The following is a 19240-nucleotide window of genomic DNA, read 5'->3' on the forward strand; positions in this document are numbered from 1 at the left end:
GCACTTTCCTACGGTAAACTAATTCCCTGCTGGAATCTGACTCAACCACCCGTATTGCTTTGCATTATACATTGCATTATGTAAGGGCACAGCCTCCATAATGAAGGTAATCACGCACTTTGCTCTGCAGTCTCTGCAACCTTTTGGGTTTACCAAGTGCAGGGCATTCACAGTACTATGCAGCATTTAAGGTGCTACCTAAACCTGATTTATAGTTGGCGTGAACCGAAATCTACCCTTTCGCGAACAATCCTCATACGGAGATTAGTCCTAATTCAGGCACCTCTGATATTTTTTAACTCCTCAAGTAAAGTGCTCGAACTTTGAGCATTGTTAGGGCAAAGGGGCGAATGTAAATGCCATCGGAAATGTAGTCGGCGTGATTTGCGGTTCGTAAAGTGCACTTACGAACAACGCATCGCGTCAAACAATAAATTCAGCTTTTGCAGTGCTTACACTAATCAGTTCCTCAGAAATCGGTTTCCAGTGGTTCGTTCAAAGCCCAAAGCATACCGCCGTATCTGGAAAGACGGACATTAATGTTTTAGAATTGTCACGCCAAAAATACTGCGTGCTACATTTGTGATCCGCGGGTTTTGCTGAGTTAAAAACAGTATGGTTTTGTTTGATTTTTAGCTTGCTCAACAGATACAAACCTCATTTTGCGTTTCATTTGCTACGATCTTCAAGCCTTCCACACGCAGCTGAAGCGCAAGCGGAAGCTGAGCTTTCTTGTGGCCTTGCATTGAAACCGGAATCATATTAAATACAGGCTATTTAAATGGATCATCTGAAAATAAATCCATCAAAATGGCAAGAGATGGAAATCAAGAGGCCTGTCAATGCAAAAAAAAACGTTTCAACGCATTTCAGCTCCGCCTGCAGTCTAAGTACTTGTGGAAGTGAAAGCGATGCACTTTAAACTTGCACGCCATGATTGCGGAGGCCTTTAGTATTCGTTACATGGATTTTTGGGATCACAACATAGAACACACGAATGTGATTGCTTTTTGTGCTAGTACAGCCAATTTGATGCCAATGCAAGCTCAACGTGACTTCTGTGCGTCCATGCTCTTCACCTTATGTTAGAATCCCTTTTGAGCGTGGATGTAAAGAGTCTATTCAACGCATATATCACATACACTGTGTGATTAGGTGTGTTCTGCACCCGCTGAAGCTGCAACACCAGCTCTCTGCCAGAAAAATTTAAGTTAAAAACACGCTCATTTCCTCTCTCTATTCTTTTTTTGAACAGGTGTTGGCAGATGATTTCCTGTGAACACTTTGCCAGGCTGTTCAAAAAGACGCTACTCACAGAAGTCTAACTCTGTCCCTGCGTTACCAAAATAAAAGCGCCTCTGAAAAATAAGAGGCCTATCCCTCGTTTGCACTTCAAACACTACCCTCCCCTCGGGCGGAGTGGGGGCTGATGAGTGTGTGTGGGTTGGGGGGGGGTTATTAACTATAGAAGGCTCAATTTTATTATAGTAGGTGTGTTCCCCCCTCTGCCCTCCCAGTGGAAAGGGGAAGAGGGGGGAACATTCCCAGCGGTCGTCTCTTTGCTGTTGAAAAGAGACGAGGACTGACGTACACTGAGACCCCCCCCCCCCCCCCCCAGGGGGTCCGGATAAGAATACCCCGCCGTGGCGTCTGGAACTGCTGTTGTCGTGTGTGTTTGTCGTCGGTTGCTAGGCGCGTCCCCCGCTCGCTCCTGAACAAAACGAACAAACATCGCCGCCCTCGCGAATCGCTGCGTGAATCACTAGGAGCGTTTCTCGCCCTAAATATATCCCGGGCTTCACCTGTTTGGCAGCGAGCGATGTGTCTCCCGCTGCCGTTGTGTTCGGAACAAATTACTAAAAGTTAATAATCTCCTCGCTCCAGGAGTTTCTTTCTAGTAATGGATGGCATGCCGCAACCTCCCCTCGGCGTCTTCATCACAGCTAAATAGTAACCATATAAACAGCCTCAAGGAGCTGGTCTCAGGCACCGAGCATTATAAGAACACACAGACACACACACACACACGCACACACATACACAGACAGACACATACACATACATATACACAAGCACACATACACGTACATACACGCACACTCACACACGTACTAACATAAACGCTCACACGTACGCAGACACACAGATACACACAAACACACACAAACATACACACACGCACACACAAACACTCACACGTACACACACACACACACACACAGCACTCTGTCGTCAGCCTCCGTTCTCATGCTATCTGGCCGGCCGGCCTTGCTTTAATGAAGGGCCAGGGCAGGTTGTGAGCAACACGTTGAGTCATGCTGATAACTCTCAGCACAGCCTGGCTAGGTCCCCGTGGGCCCACCACGAACACACACGTCATGTCTGTGAGACTTTGTGGTTGTGCATGCATAAGGGATGCATGCACAACCACACACATCAATCATACAACCAGGAAAACCCACACTCCAACATACAAAAGCAAGACACACACACACACACACACACACACACAAAATAGATGAAGAAAAACACTGGCGCACACAGAAACACACACACGCATAGAAGAGACGCAGGAAAGTGCACTCACACACACACACACGCACAAAAGTTTCAAAGTTCAATGAACAATTAAGCGATCTGCGTTGAATGCCAAGCGCAGCTAATCTCACTTAAGACCTGCTCTCGCTTCCCTTGTTTATGATGAACATGCTGCTGAATAATGTGTGTGTGTGTGTGTGTGTGTGTGTATGTATGTGTGTGTGTGTGTGTTTGTGTGTGTGTGTGTGTCTGTGAAATGGCAAGGTCTTTTGTCTGTGCCTGTCCCCCGAAGAACAAAGCTTATCAAAAGATCCTCTCATTTCTCTTGCGTCAGGGTGATAGGGTTATAAATAAGATCCAATGCGAAAACTGCAAATAGCTCGGGACAAATAAAGGGCCATATTCAACTGAGCAGAATTAAAGTAAATAAAATAATTTTAAAAAAGGGATAAGACTTAATGAGAATTTTATCATGCAAGACCTACTGGAAACTTTGCACGAATTATTATTAAGAAATTCAATTTCAGGACTGAATAGTGCCCTCTGTACATACCTTTTAAGATTATACTTGTCGCCTCTAATATGACAACTAGAACAAAAGCTATTTTCTTGAGCGGTGGATTGAAGAGTACAAATAAAACAAAGCCAGCCTATTCATACATACTGCTGGCTTATGAATCACCTCTGACTTAGTCGAAGCCCTTTCTGTTAATTTGCACAACGTCACCATTCATCTCATCACCCATGTCAGACAAACAGAGCCATGTCTCCTCGAGTAAATGAAGACGCCACTGTCATGGCTGACAACATTTTCACTCCCAGAAATGTATATGCAACTTCTTTGTGACATGGGTGAATCAGGTTTATTCAGGATTATTTTAACATTAACATCCATTCAGTCTTCTTTCTTAGACTTCAACTTCAAAACCACTTATCCTGGGTTTTGGTCGCGGAGGGAAGGAGCTCTAGCTGAGCTTTGGCTAATCGCTGAGCAAAGAATAACCGCATCGTAGAATTCCTTTTCCGGCTGAATTCTGGCTTGTGATTGGTCGTGCCCACACGTCAATCAAGACCTCCTGCCGACAACAAGTAGGCGGTCCTTGACACAGTCCATCGACGCAGAGTCGCTCTGCAAGACTGGCTTTGACTCGACAACAAATTAGCTCACCGCACGTTTCCCATGCCGCTCTCTCCTTGAAACAACACAGAGAGCTGTGTTCAACAGACCCCTTCGTCACCGAGGTGCAACGGTAGGGCTGTGGGCAGGTGCGTCTCATGACCATAATTATGGCCCGCCTACACACCAATCGTTGACTTAATGCTTCACCTGTTCCTGTCCCTACCATTACCCTTCTGTGAGAAGCGCCGGCACTGTCAACAAGCTCAACAGGTGGCACGCCCCGGTGGCGGCGGGGGGCAGCACTGCATTGTGGGAAGATGGATGAGAGCGAGAGGGGGATCTCAGGTTATTGCAAAGAGACAAATCCTCCTTCAATCCCAAATCCCCCTCGGCCACGGAGCACGGAGAGACGGGCGATCCTCCGCTTGGTGGGCGTTGCTATCAAGGAGGGACGGAAAGAAAAACGAGAGGAAATCACTCTCTCTGCCTCCCCTTAATTACCTTCTCTGCTAATCAGCGCTAGCCGTAGCTGATTAAATGGCTATTATGTACACAGTGTTTGGTTATGAACGGACTCATGGCAATTTAAAGGCTTCATTTCATGTCTTAGGGGGAAATTATTCTTTTCTTATAAAGGCAGCTGGGGAGATGTGGTATTTGCTGAATGCTGATAGCTGAAGTTTGTGTGGCTGAACATGATGAAAGTATGTTCCATGGAGGAGGTGGCAGGAAGATGCTCAGAGGCACACTGTGAGGCTGGGGTAACTTTGTCATCTCCAATCGCATCGTTCTGATGAATGCCTTGTTGTTCCTTATTGACCTTTCTCTTTCATCGATACGTTTTTCCATTTCGTGTCTTTGATACTTTGATGAATGCCTTTTGTTATTTATTTTTCTTCCCATTTTTATTAAATAATGAAAGAAGGGGAGAGAGAGGACTGAAGGGGGAGAGAGGGACTGAAGGGGGAGAGGGGGACTGAAGGGGGAGAGGGGGACTGAAGGGGGAGAGAGGGACTGAAGGGGGAGAGAGGGACTGAAGGGGGAGAGGGGGACTGAAGGGGGAGAGGGACTGAAGGGGGAGAGAGGGACTGAAGGGGGGGAGAGGGACTGAAGGGGGAGAGGGGGACTGAAGGGGGAGAGGGGGACTGAAGGGGGAGAGGGACTGAAGGGGGAGAGGGGGACTGAAGGGGGAGAGGGGGACTGAAGGGGGAGAGGGGGACTGAAGGGGGAGAGGGACTGAAGGGGGAGAGAGGGACTGAAGGGGGGGAGAAGGACTGAAGGGGGAGAGAGGGACTGAAGGGGGAGAGAGGGACTGAAGGGGGAGAGGGGGACTGAAGGGGGGGAGAAGGACTGAAGGGGGAGAGGGACTGAAGGGGGAGAGGGGGACTGAAGGGGGGAGAGAGGGACTGAAGGGGGAGAGGGGGACTGAAGGGGGGGAGAAGGACTGAAGGGGGAGAGGGACTGAAGGGGGAGAGGGGGACTGAAGGGGGAGAGAGGGACTGAAGGGGGGGAGAAGGACTGAAGGGGGAGAGAGGGACTGAAGGGGGAGAGAGGGACTGAAGGGGGAGAGGGGGACTGAAGGGGGAGAGAGGGACTGAAGGGGAGGAGAAGGACTGAAGGGGGAGAGGGACTGAAGGGGGAGAGGGGGACTGAAGGGGGAGAGGGGGACTGAAGGGGGAGAGAGGGACTGAAGGGGGAGAGGGACTGAAGGGGGAGAGAGGGACTGAAGGGGGAGAGGGGGACTGAAGGGGGAGAGAGGGACTGAAGGGGAGGAGGGGGACTGAAGGGGGGGAGAGAGGGATAGTGGGGGAGAGTAATACGGGCTCATGTGTTGGTCAACATGGCCCCAGTCGATGGTGTACCAAGGTTTACCGTACATCAAGTGTGTGTACACAACACATTGACAACTCATAAAAAATCTAATCTAATTTTCAGGGTCTACTCGCAAAAAAATAACACCACAGAAAGCAAAGGCAACACTGACCTTGCCCCCCCCTTCCCCCCCCCCCCACACACACACACACACAATACCCCCCCCCACACACACACACACACACAATACCCCCCCCCACACACACACACACACACAATACCCCCCCCACACCAACTCCACTTCCTCCCCTCAATCCCTCCTCCCTCTCTTCCACACACTTTCTTACTCTTTACTTTCCTAATCATAGTAGTCGGCTGTGTGTAACGTCTGTCTACCATAGAGTCCTTCCGCACACCAAAGCTGAGTGATGGCAATTTGTTGTGGGGGGGGGGGGGGGGGGGGGGGGGGGGGGTATAGAGGATATAATAGTGGATAACTGGCGACGACCTCTGGCGACCTTGTCACTGTAAACTCAGACTCTCCAGTGATGGGAGGGTCCCACTGGATGAGGAAGAAGATATTCTCCAAATCACCTCCTCTATCTATAATTTCCCCTGTGACTGTCTTGTCTTTCTATCTATCTATCTAACCATCTATGAATCAATCCTTCCGCTCTGAGTGAAACTGCATATGAATGATGAGAGAGAGAGAGAGAGCGATGAAGAGGGAGATAGAGAGAGAGCGAGAGAGAGAGCGATGAAGAGGGAGAGAGAGAGAGAGCGAGAGAGAGAGCGATGAAGAGAGAGAGAGAGAGAGAGAGAGAGAGCGATGAAGAGGGAGAGAGAGAGAGAGAGAGCGATGAAGAGGGAGAGAGACGCTCATGGCTGCAGATGCGTTCCCGAGTAATGTCTAAGAGGCGGCGGGGCTTGGTATGGGCGTACTCAATTGGAATCCTCAGGTGCAGAGAAAGTGCTGCAACGTTCCCGGCTCCCAGACACAGAAGCTGTTCGTTGCACCGCCGCCCGATGACAAAGTGTGAGCCCTGTGATGATGCAACACGTCTGAAACGCGCGTGCCTTACCGTGACTTACAACCAAATAAGCCGGGGATGACTAATGAATAGTGCTCCAGGCTACGGAAGAAACGGTATGACAAAAAAAAGTCACTGCTCGTGATACTTGAAAGGGAAAACTTGAATAACAAAAGCAGCAAGCCTTCACTTATCTCTTGGTGATGGACAGCCGCATTGGCAGTAGATGTGTTGTTTTGACGCTGGCTGTCTCCTCCCCAATCCCCGCCCCTCCTAACACCTTGAAGACATGGTGGGAATTGGTTTTCCCACATTAAAGGAGCCTTCTAGAATATGTGTAGGTGTATGTTTCCAGTTGCCTTTGTAACTAAATCACGTTTGTGCCGAATTACAGAATTACAAAACAAGAAACGTTGAAACAAACGCTCATTAGAGCATATGATGGGATGGTTTAAATGTGGATGCAGTTTGTGACCTTCACAGATAAAGCCGGTTAGAATCGACTTATTTTCTTGTTTTTCACCTCCCTAATGAAGCTAAAGGAAGCTTTTGTTTTCCCCCTGCTCACGAGTGTCCTTTGTTACTTGAATACACATCTACAAATCCTTTTAAAGTCATAGTTAAAAATGCCAACTCTCTTCCAAACCCGACACCTGAATATCAACTCTTTGGCCGGATCTTTGTTTGAATTTCCCTTTCCTGCAAAAGATACTTCCTGGTAAAATAAATAAATCTGCTGAGGTGGCGCTGGAAGGGGAGCCCTCATGTGGTTCTGGCTGTTTTAAATGCTAATGTGGTGGTAGCGGCCGCACTGGACGTGTGTTGTTGTGGGCCACATTACTCTTACATTACTGAGTGCGGTGTCGCTTCCTGTGGAGATGGGGCGTCCAAGAACGCAGCCCTCGCTGCCTGCTGGGAACAGTTATTTGTTATTTATTTTCCTTCCGTCTTCAATGCAAAAAATACTCCGGTAGTGGCCTGTGTCTACCGTGCACACGAATCCTGGTGTGCTCAGTGGAGGCATGGCGTGTTGTTTTAACGACGCTGCCGGTAGTCTGCCCACATCGCTGTCCACACACCTTTGCAGTCGGGTTTAACCTGTTAAGCCCTAGGCCTTTTTCACAGGCTTCCTGCCCGAAATGACGTGCCCAAAATAAATAGAGTATGCCTCCACAACTACAAGGGCTATATGAATAAAGTTGGTTTCAAAAAGAAGGTAACACCTGTGAGGTGGCTGCAGAAGTGTCAGAATCAATATAGATGTTACTGTGTCAGAGTAAATTCAGCTAGAACATAGTAAGAAATGTCAATTTTCAATTTTCGCCTAGAGAAAACACATTATTTAGAGTGAATACCACCTTGAAACTATAGGATAGTAGCCCAGAACCTTTAGGGAAACATATAACAACATCTGATGAGTACCCTGTTCCAGGATAAATGCTAATAAAGTGAATATAGTGATTTTAGAGAGGTTTTAGTACAGGTAGGTCCAGGCGGACTAAAGGGTGCCATTTGGGCACTTTTGGGCACCATCAGTGCCATTTGACCTTCTAAGGTACCAGACTGTAAAACTAATTTTATTTTACTGACATATCACTATAGGTATTCATTCCATCCAAATTCAACAGCTTTGACTTGTTTTGAAAATTCACCCAGACATTTTCCCAGTCAAAGAAAACCATACAATCGAAATGAAGTTGTGTGAAGAAGTGACTCCAACTACATATAATAAACATATAATAAAACCAAACTGTAAAAACAAAGGTAAAAACACAGCTAAAGACTACAATCACTAGGGATAAAGATATATATATATATATATATATATATATATATATATATATATATATATATATATATATATAACACGCTGGCAGCAACTTTGAACAAATATAACTAACTAAGAAGATATATTGGGTATGCATTGGTCAATTTGGATGATTGACCCCTCTACCGAACCGTCAGAGCCAATAGAGTCGAGGGGCAGTCAAATCGAGGGACCCAAATCCATGTAAAAAAACACCATTCGCCAATCAAAAGTATCACACTGTATAACGTTTTTTATTTGTTTATTTATTTTGCTCTTCTTTGGCTGCTAGTTCAGTGAGTTTTTGTCATAGAGTGATGAGAGCGATATCATTGGAATCTGTGGAGCCTCAGCTTTCATATGACCTATAGTTTGTGTGGGTGGCATGAAGTAGCGAAATCGGCGGCGGCCAGTATGCGCGCATGCACGTTTTGCGTGTTTTGCTACGGGCTCATTTAGTTGCTTGGCGTTAGAATTGTGTTTTGTTTAGGTAAAAATGGTTATCATGGGCTTTTAGCCGAGCTTCTTCCCGTTACGTGGGTATGCACCATGGACATGTTGGAGCATGGTGGTGCTGTTTACAGCACACGTTGGCGCAGCTGCCCCCGCCCGCGGGGGCGCTCGGGTTTAAGAGGTTAATGGTATGCGCTCTACTTGGTACGATCCACCGGGACACCCCAGGGGAAGGGTCTTTAATGCAGGGTACGGTACCAATAAAATAAAGTAGAAAAGTATTCAATCAGGTAATACACAAACTATCGACCCAATAGACCAAAAATGTGCCCGAATTCTGTGAACTACATCTTCTTATAAACAACGTCACAGTTCTAGGCAACCATGACATTCTGGTGTACATGTGTGTTTGTGTGTGTGTGTGTGTGTGTGTGTGTGTGTGTGTGTGTGTGTGTGTGTGTGTGTGTGTGTGTGTGCGTGTGTGTGTGTGTGTACCTCAGGCTTTCCATCAACCTGACCGCTAACGGTGCCCTGGCGTGATCGGAACGTAAAGGTTTGCAAACTGTAAACGCCCCCCCCCCTCACCTGTCCTTGCCCCCCCCGCCCCCACTCACCTGTCCTTGCCCCCCCCCCCCTCCCCTCACCTGTCCTTGCCCCCCCCTCCCCTCACCTGTCCTTGCCCCCCGCCCCCACTCACCTGTCCTTGCCCGCCCCCCCTCCCCCCCCTCACCTGTCCTTGCCCCCCCCTCCCCTCACCTGTCCTTGCCCCCCCCTCCCCTCACCTGTCCTTGCCCCCCCCCCCTCCCCTCACCTGTCCTTGCCCCCCCGCCCCCACTCACCTGTCCTTGCCCCCCGCCCCCACTCACCTGTCCTTGCCCCCCCCCCCCTCCCCTCACCTGTCCTTGCCCCCCGGCCCCACTCACCTGTCCTTGCCCCCCCCTCCCCTCACCTGTCCTTGCCCCCCCCCCCCCTCCCCTCACCTGTCCTTGCCCCCCCCTCCCCTCACCTGTCCTTGCCCCCCCGCCCCCACTCACCTGTCCTTGCCCGTCTCCCTCTTGAAGAGCTCGTCAAACTGCAGCATCTTCTGCAGCGAGATGACGTAGACGTGCAGCTTGGGCAGCACCTGGCTCATGAGCCGCAGGTTGTTGTACACCAGGCCCTTGCCGTCGCGCCTCATGTAGCTGCTGGGGCCCCAGAACACGAACACGGTGTCCTGGCTGGCGTTGAGCAGCTCCTGCCGGCTGCGCAGTACCCGCTGCATGCTGGAGTGGGCGATGACGCGCAGGGAGGTACGCCGGCCCACGTCCGCGGCGTAGCCGCGCGCCGCGGGCGCGTCGTTCATGCGGATGACGCACTCGGCGCTGTCGATCTCGGGGCCCCGGCGGCCGCCAACCAGGTGGCCTGAGCTGGTGACCAGCGAGCACGTCTGGCAGTGCATCCTCAGGGGCTGGAGAGGAACGGGGCGGGGGGCGTTAGTGTCTGGTATGTTTAAAAATAAATAAATAGAGGTGACGTATCGTACCACCAGGTGGGAGTGGGATTAGCCGTTACAAGCCGTTTTATATAAATCGGCCCCTGCTGACCTGATAGGGGTCCACCTAGATGAGTCAGTAGAAGGGGCCGATTTTCAAAACGGCCTGTAACGGCTAATCCCACTCCCACCTGGTGGTACGACATGTCAGCTTTAGGATGTTGTGCTTTGTCAAACAGAGAGAGAGAGAGAGAGACGGAAAGATGGATAGAGAGATAGATACTAGAAAGATATAGGTAGATGGATAGATAATAGATAATAAAACAGACAGACAGATGGATAAATAGTAGATATTTAGAAAGATAGATAAATGGATAGATATATAGATAGATTGATGGATAGATAAATACTGAATAGATAGATAGACAGACAGACAGACAGACAGACAGACAGACAGAGAGACAGACAGACAGACAGACAGACAGATAGATAGGTGGAAAGATAGATAGGTGGAAAGATAAATACTGTATATATAGATAGATAGACGGACAGATAATTACTAGATCGATAGATAGATAGATAGACAGACGGACAGAAAGATAGACGGATAGAAATACAAGACGGCGCAGGGGAAGAGTAGGGGAAACAATCGAGATGAAAAAGCAACCAGAAGTAAATAGACTGCGGAGGCAAATTAAAATGTCTCCATACAAATATGAACTGTGCGAGTCAATATTAGGCTTGCTACGGTTGTCCACCAGTCCTTTTCCTTTCCCAGCACTGTGTCCTCTCGGTGGTAAGTAAACAAACACGGCTCTGCAGTCTGTAAATATATATTCCTCCACACTTGTCCAAGGCCTGCAGTTTATACAGCATCCACATGCAAATGAGTCGGAGACGCGTAGCGATGGGGGATCTCAGTGGAGAGGATGGCAACGTGTCTGCTGTGGAAAATGCTTTGTTGACAAATTGGCTGTAACTGTGTCTCTTGGGTGTGTGTGTGTGTGCGTGTGTGTGTGTGCGTGTGGGTTGTCATGCCGTCCAAGAGTAAAAATATACCTAGCAATGGTCACGACGAGAAAGATGTGAGTCAATTCTCCCCCTCAGGCTGTCTGTCAATATGTATGTCCGTCCAGCTGTCGTCTCTCTCTTTCTGTCCGTCCTGCCGCTCATTGCTTTAATCGATTTATCTTTCTATCGCAGCTTCCAATGCAGTGTACACACATTCAGAATAACTCACAATAACTAATATAAATAAGTACTTCACAAACAATTCCTGCAGTTTTCTTTCTATTCCATTCATGCAAATGCCGTCTCAGTGAGTTGTGTGTTTGCCTGGCGATGGACAAGCAAGCTGGTTTGATCAGAGGGAAGAATATCATCCATCTGGGGTCTCGTTAGCTTCAATTAAATATTGTGACAGTTGTTTTCATTCATTGTAAAATGTATGTCAGATACAAACACACACACACACACACACACACGCACGCACACACACACACTCACACACTTACAAGAAGGACATCATGCTGCTAGGTCATTTATGAGGGATATACATATGTTTGTACATATTAATGTAAACACACGCACACACACACACCCAAGAGACAGTTAAAGACAATTTGTCACACAAACACACACACACACACACACACACATACACACATACATTCACAGACACCACTGTGACCGTGATATCCAGCATTGCATTTCGCAGCATGCCGACCCGGCCCCAGGAGCCTTATATATAGGCTGCTGCCGCTGTATAGAAAATGGGAGCGATCTGGGCGCTTGTTATTTACAATCTCAGCAGCCGGAACAAATGTGAAGCGCCTGAAGCAGGAAGTAGTGGTCCCTCTCTCCTTAGGCTCCCACATAACAAGAATAAATGACTCTGGCTGACTGTGGGGGCGGAGAGAGAGTGTGTGTGTGTGTGTGTGTGGATTGTGTGTATGTGTGTGTGTGTGTGTGTGTACAGCTGTGTGTTTGTGCAGTTGTATCTGTGTGTGTGTACTGTTGTGTGTTTGTGCAGTTGTATGTGTGGATTGTGTGTGTGTGTGTGTGTGTGTGTGTGTGTGGGTGTGTGTGTGTGGGTGTGTGTGTGTGTGTCTGTGTGTGTTTGTGTGTTATTTTATTATAATACTATTTCTCTTGCCGGTCTGATATTTTACACCTGCCGAATCGAGAGAGGGAAACAGAGAGAGAGAGAGGGAGAGAGAGAGAGAAAGAGAGAGAGAGTGAGATGAAGAGAGAAAGAGAGAGAGAGTGAGATGAAGAGAGAAAGAGAGAGCGTTAGATGGAGAGAGAGAAAGAGAGAGACGGGGAGAGAGACATGGAGAGAGAGACATTGGTGGCCATAGGGACAGGTTGAGTTGAGTGTAGAGTCGTTGACAGAATACAGGGGGGGAGAGGGGAAAAAAAATCTCCCGAAAGAAAGGAAGAGATGGCCTGCTAAAAATAAACGGCAGATAGGAGAAGACGAGCGATGTGGGGGAAGTAGAGGAAGAGAGCGAGCGGGAAAGAGAGCGAGAGACCAACGGAGCATGAGAGAGAGAGCAGCAGAGCATGGGCGAGAGAGGCCCCATGTTGCTGTGCTGTTAATGACGGGCTGTGCTAATGAGTTTCAGTGTGCAGCAGCAGCAGGAGAGACAGAGGACTTCAGTCCCCCTGTACACCCCACCAACCCACACCCAATGGCTGCTGTTGACAGCCAATCAGGCTGCAGAAAGGCGCCATGCCGACAAAGTGAGGAAGGTCAGAAATCCCATTTTCACCTGCACTCTGACTGTGTTTGTGTGTGTGTTGTGAAAGAGATTGTGTGGCAGTGTGTGTGTGTGTGGCAGTGTGTGTGTGTGTTTGCGTGTGTGCGTGTGTGTGTGTATGTGTGAAAGACAGATTGTGTGGCAGTGTGTGTGTGTTTGCGTGTGTTTCTGTGTTTGTGTGTGTGTGTGTGCGTGTGTGTGTGTGTGTTTGAGTTTGTGTGTGTGTGTGAGTGTTTTTGAATGTGTGTGTGTGTGTGTGTGTGTTTGGAGGATGAGGGCTCCCTTGCTCTCTGTCTATCTTTGATACCCTCTCCCTCTCTCTCTTTCCCTCTCACTTTCTCTCTGACATTTTCTCATTCTCCCTCTCCTTCTCTCTCTCTCTCTCTCTCTCTCTCTCTCTCTCTCTCTCTCTCCCTCTCCTTCTCTCTCTCTCTCTCTCTCTCTCTCTCGCTCTCTCTCCCTCTCCTTCTCTCCTTCTCTCTCTCTCTCGCTCTCTCTCTCTCTCTCTCAGCGGACCTCGGCCGCCCTGTCCTCTCCATTGGGATTAGTGTGGGGGGGCTCTTCGCAGCAGTAATATGGCTGCAGTGGTCCAGAGTCACCCCCCCTCCCCCACACACACACACACACACACCGACCCCCACCCCTCAGACACGGCTCAGCTGAGAGTGGGGCTGACGTGGCTGTGACTCACTCCTTACCTTCGCCCCGCTGAGAACGCAGCAGACACTCCCCAGTACTGCTTGAGCTGCAGCCCGCAGGCCGGGACCCCCAGGTCGGTGTGGGGGTGGCAGCAGGCCGAAGCAAATGGAGCTCGACATTATTTGCCGTTTTTTTTAATCCCAAATACAGTTTGGGACAGGGTGCCAGAAAGCCAAAAGCACAAAAAAACATGTTTTTGTTCCATTATACAAACTAATAAACGAGCAGAATAATTGGGTGAAAAAAGTGCTATTATTTCCCACGAGCCGTGTTGTTCAGCGATTATATAAATATTCAATAAAACCGCATTGATAGCATAACTGCATACAGCTGCCGTTTCGATCCATAACCCCAACATGTCCCCGCTATGAAACGCCTGCAAGGGGCGTGGCAGTGGACCGGGGGGCCCCGCCCATTCTGCCAGCGATTTGAGTCCGCCCTGCAGAAGGGTCTGCAGAAGAGCAATACATTTCTTTCTCCCTCGGGCGCGCTATTGGCTGGTTTAACACAGGGACGACAGGGACGCGACGGCAAGCAGCCAATCGCGTACAGAGTCAATCGCGTACAAGATCAATCTACGATTGATCTTGGTCTGGCGACAGCCAGCGAGCCCGGCAGCCCTTTACACCTGGAAACACGTGGCTCTTCAGGGGCGACGCGCGCTTAACACCGCTGCTGGTGTTCCACAGGAAGCTGGGCCAGCAGCCCTGCTCCACTTGTGGCCCATGAAGCGAGACATGCCCTGGTTTCAGTTATCTAGAGCGGCCCGGGGAAGAAGTAGGAAGAGAGCAGCTGCTCTGCGGACCACGGGAATGACAGCCAATAGGATCCACCAGGAGAGAGCCGGGAGAGAGCCAGTCAACACCAGGGGAGAGCCCGGAGAGAGACGGTCCACAGCCAGTTGGACCCACCAGGAGAGAGACAGTGAACAGCAGGAGAGAGCCAGTCAACACCAGGATAGAGCCAGTCAACACCAGGAGAGACAGTCAACAGCAGGGGAGAGCAAGTCAACAGCAGGAGAGAGACAGTCAACACCAGGAGAGACAGTCAACAGCAGGAGAGAGCCAGTCAACACCAGGAGAGAGCCAGTCAACACCAGGAGAGAGCAAGTCAACACCCAACACCAGGAGAGAGCAAGTCAACAGCAGGAGAGAGACAGTCAACAGCAGGAGAGAGCAAGTCAACAGCAGGAGAGCCAGTCAACACCAGGAGAGCCAGTCAACAGCAGGAGAGAGACAGTCAACAGCAGGAGAGAGACAGTCAACACCAGGAGAGAGACAGTCATCAGCGCTGCAGTTGGATCCACCAGGAGAGAGCCAGTCTTTTGGTTACTTGGGAGCCAGGTTTTGTGCCAGCCAAGTGCGCTGTGGTTTTTATTTCACCGTTCACATTAACACATTAACACAATTCACAATAAGGGGGTTGGCCGTGTCCAAGCTGATTATAATTTAAAAGCTAATTTTGAATAATGTGATGGGTGTCTGTTGCTATGAGCTGGGGGAGGGGGAAGCACAGATACCCACCAAGGGTAACAAGTAAGGCTATCACATCTTCTCTGACCCTGAGTTCAGATCTTAGTGAAGGCAGCGACGGAGGGCTGGAAGAGACCCAGCAGATTGACATTGTGTAAAGCCTGTACCTCTGTTTTCTGTTCCTCCCCTCTCCTCTCCTCTCTTCCTCTGCATTATTCAGGTGACATCCCCCCCCCCCGCCGCTGTGCTGCCTCCAAGTCTGTTCTTTCACCCTCACCCCAACTCTCCATTGTTTGTGTTGAAGTAAGCGGATCAAGTGTTGCTATTATTCAAAGACAATCAGCTTGAATATCAGCTTCCAACAACCCTACTTCATTTGTATTTGTTTTGTGTTTTGCATGCATTCTGTATTTCAAGCTCTTCAGTAGAGCTGAAGGATGATCTGCATAGTGGCGTTGGCCTCTGCGGTCATTCCCTGCAAATATGTAAATATAATGAGTGTAGAAGTCCAGGTGTTGCTGCACACGCTCAGGCAGAATGAGCGCACCCACGGTGCTGTGCCCGGACACTTTGGATGGAAATATTATTTTACTGAAAGGCACTTTGGATGGAAGCATTTATTTCTCCCGTTTGAGGCAGCTCAGATGTTGTTTTTCGTGAGGCATGGCATAAATCTGAAGGGTCGGGGGGCACGTAGCTTTCCAGAGGGTGGGGGGGTACACAGGGTAGAGCTTGATTTTTGAATAGTTGAAACACCAAAGCTAGCTCTCAATCACCAAGCTATGAGTTACAGTTGACAATAAGAGTGCTGTAATTGGACTAAGTGCTGTAATTGGATTGAATACTAATACATAATAATACAGTGAATAATTGTATAAAATGTTTTGGTTGACATCATGTTATTGTATTAATTTAACTATGGTTAACCAAATTCGGTCCTAAGAGAGCACATTTTTCATTTTTTTAGTGGGCTCTTTGACATTGACACGTAAAGAAAAGAACCCAAAGAAAACAGTCCTTTCTGACCTCTATGTGATTAAGTGTATGTATGTCGTGTTTAATGCATTTAGGAATAGACTAAAGACGGTCACCATTGCTGTGGTTAGGACTGGAAGTCACGCCCTGCTGGACTTGGAGGAGACGGGGATGTTGGCACAATGATTCCAGCCTCATTATTTTGAGGGTCTCCTCCTTAGTTTGACAGCACTCCTCCTTAGTTGTACTGCCGGGGGGAGGCAGTACAACTCACGCCGCGACCGAACCATGGTACAACCGTTTGATGTGTGTCGGGGGGGGGCAACGAAGAAACAAAGGAACATGACTGCAAAGTGGAGGATGTTGCATCGGTAAACGCAGCTGAGCTGAACCCAAGACACTTCAATATCCAGGGACAGGGAGAACACAGAAGGGGTATTGGGGGGGGGGGAATGGGGCCAGACCCCCGGGTATGACGCACGTATGAGAGGACCCCCCCCCCCCCCTCAACACACTCCCCCCAGACCGGCTTCCATTTCAGGGTCCTTTCGGTTGGCTCAGCTGAGTTGTTTCGGCTCGGAGGGGAGATACAGGCCCACAGCAGCGATCTGATAAAGCGCACGCTAGGTCGCTTCCACGTGAAGAATACCGCAGACGGCAGGAGAAGGAAGGAAATGGAGAGAAAGAAACCCTGAGAGAGAGGGAGAGAGAGAGAGAGAGAGAGAGAGAGAGAGAGAGAGAGAGAGAGAGAGAGAGAGAGGGAGAGAGAGAGAGAGAGAGGGAGAGAGAGGGAGAGAGAGAGAGAGAGGGAGAGAGAGAGAGAGAGAGAGAGAGAGAGAGAGAGAGAGAGAGAGAGATAGAGAAGGAGAGGGACGGACAGGGAATGAGCGGGAGATGGAGAGAGAGAGACCAAGAGAGAGACAGAGAGAGCAAGAGCGAGAGAGCAAGAGAGAGAAATAGAGAGTCATAGAGAGAGAGCGAGAGGGAGGCAGGGGGAGAGTGAGCGGGAGAGAGAGCAACAGACAAGCAACAGAGCTACCAATTACCGTTCATAGAGAAATTATTTCTGGCCTTGGCTGTGTGTGCCTGTGTGTGCGTGTATGTGATTACGCGTGCGTGTGGTGGATGGGCGAGCAGAGTACATACAGCGACCGCAGGGCCAGTTCCCTATTAGAGGCAATCGCAAACAGCTGGAGGCTTTCCCGTAATATCTTTAAAGTACTTTTTAGACCGGCCGGGGATCGATGTGCGACGGCTGTCGTGTCGATGGGCATTAGGAGTCGGCCACTCGGGGGGGGGGGGGGGGGGCAGCCGGTGAGATGACCGCGGGGCGAGAGATAGATGAGCACACAGCTCCTGATACGGAGCTGTTTGTCCGGCGCGCCGGGGAGCCTGACCGGTTATTAGAGGGAAGAACCTGAGAACAGGAAGTGCCTGACAACAGGAAGTACCTGAGAACAGGAAGTACCGGCCAAAGAGCTCATCAAGGGAGAGGAGAGGGGAGAGGAGAGGTGAGGTAAGGAGGAGAGGAGAGGAGGGGAGAGGAGGAGAGGAGGGGAGGAACAAAGGAGAGGACCAGAGAGGTGGCTTAAGGACAGGACGCGAGGAGAAACAAACGTGCTGCTCCAAACCGGGTTTTCAACCTTTAAGGGTCGTTTGAAGAGAGGAGAGATTTAGGGCAGAGCTCGGATCTTCAAAGTGAGCAAGAAATGAAACAAGGGGATACTCTCGATATGTGATTGCTCGTGTGTGTGTGAGTGTGTGTCTTGGTGTGCACGTGTGTGTGTGATTTTGTGGACAGCTCCCCAAACATACATAGGTGGCGCCCCAAAAGTGCCTCTTCCATAGAGCCACAAAAAAGATTAAAAGATGTGGGTTGTCCGTTTTGGATCTTGTTGCATCTGCAGGGTGAGGCAGGGCGGCTGACTCGAAGCCCAGCCTGTTGAGCTGGGTCTGGGGGTCATTTGTGGGGGTCCAGCGATGCTCTCTGCAGCCCAGCACGGAGCCACTGAGGCTTAGAGAAAAAACTAAGGCCTAAAAACACGTTGCCATCGTTAAGACGTGTCTATTGGTGAAGCCCCCCATGTACTATTTTATCGTTTTGTGTAGCATTTCACTTCCCCGCTGCTCTCAACTCCATTTCTGTAGATGCTACCTTGTCATGAAGGGGTTTTGCTGCAGCAGTAACAGAGGGGTTTATTAGGGGAGCAGGTCTTGAAATCACTTTAGCATCAAAGATAAGTAGCAGATATGACTTTCATTCCCATGTGACGACAACTCAGGGGTCCTGTCTCAGAATAACTGCATATTATTACATTTGTGCAATGTTCCTACGGTGAGAAGTCTGTAATGCAGTAAGAGGATACACACATTTCTCCCGGGACCAGCAGCCTGGTAAATCCAGAATGCACTTTAGCTCTGCAGGAATGGGCCTTAGTCTACGGTCTGGTAGTCGCTGTCAAGCCCACCGATCGGGTCGGTTCTGGCAGCGGGGAGACCAGATACGCCGCATGCTTCTCGGTTTCAACAAAGTGTCCCAGACCAGTCGGCAGCCATTCATTTGGTTTTCCCTTTTTTTCTTCTTTGAGGATAAACTTGGTAGCCTCAGCGATAGTTGCATACCTAAATCTTCCACATAGCCTACTGCCAAATGTTTGGTTGGCTTTCAAGATTTGTGATAAAGCCTGTTACTGTTTATCATCATAATACATTTGATTCATTCAATCAATATATAAATGTACAGTTTACAGAGTTTTGAGGTTCTGAGGTTGAGAGGGGGCAGTGAAAGTCATTCTGGGAAGCAGATCGCCGGAAGCCTGACAAGACAGCCAGAGACAAACTGTAAATAACGATAAGGAACAATAGTACACAATAATACCGCAAAATGAACCCTGGAATGAATAGGAAATGGATGTGGGGCGTTTCATAACAATGGAAAATGGTTTACGGCTTATTCCTCTAACATGCCGCACCACCTTCTGGTTCTGGTTTTCCTTATCTTTGCCGGGCGGACAAAGGTTGAGGAAAATACAGGAATGTGTTATTTCTACCTATTATCTCTCGGCTCACTCCCGTCTCTTTATGGAGAAACCTGAACCAT

General features: G+C 49.2%; 1 protein-coding gene across 1 annotated transcript in view; it reads right to left on the minus strand.

Annotated features, from left to right (window-relative positions):
* st6galnac5a (ST6 (alpha-N-acetyl-neuraminyl-2,3-beta-galactosyl-1,3)-N-acetylgalactosaminide alpha-2,6-sialyltransferase 5a) overlaps positions 1-19240 on the minus strand; it is a gene marked incomplete at its 5' end in the record, with an annotated part of 40515 nt that overhangs the window by 5597 nt on the left and 15678 nt on the right. The window contains one exon of the mRNA XM_079750525.1: positions 9796-10208. Coding sequence (XP_079606651.1) covers positions 9796-10208 — 413 coding nt within the window. The remainder of the gene's footprint in view (positions 1-9795; positions 10209-19240) is intronic.

This window comes from Pollachius pollachius, assembly GCF_949987615.1.
Source record: "Pollachius pollachius genome assembly, chromosome: 14".
In the NCBI taxonomy this organism is placed as follows: domain Eukaryota; kingdom Metazoa; phylum Chordata; class Actinopteri; order Gadiformes; family Gadidae; genus Pollachius; species Pollachius pollachius.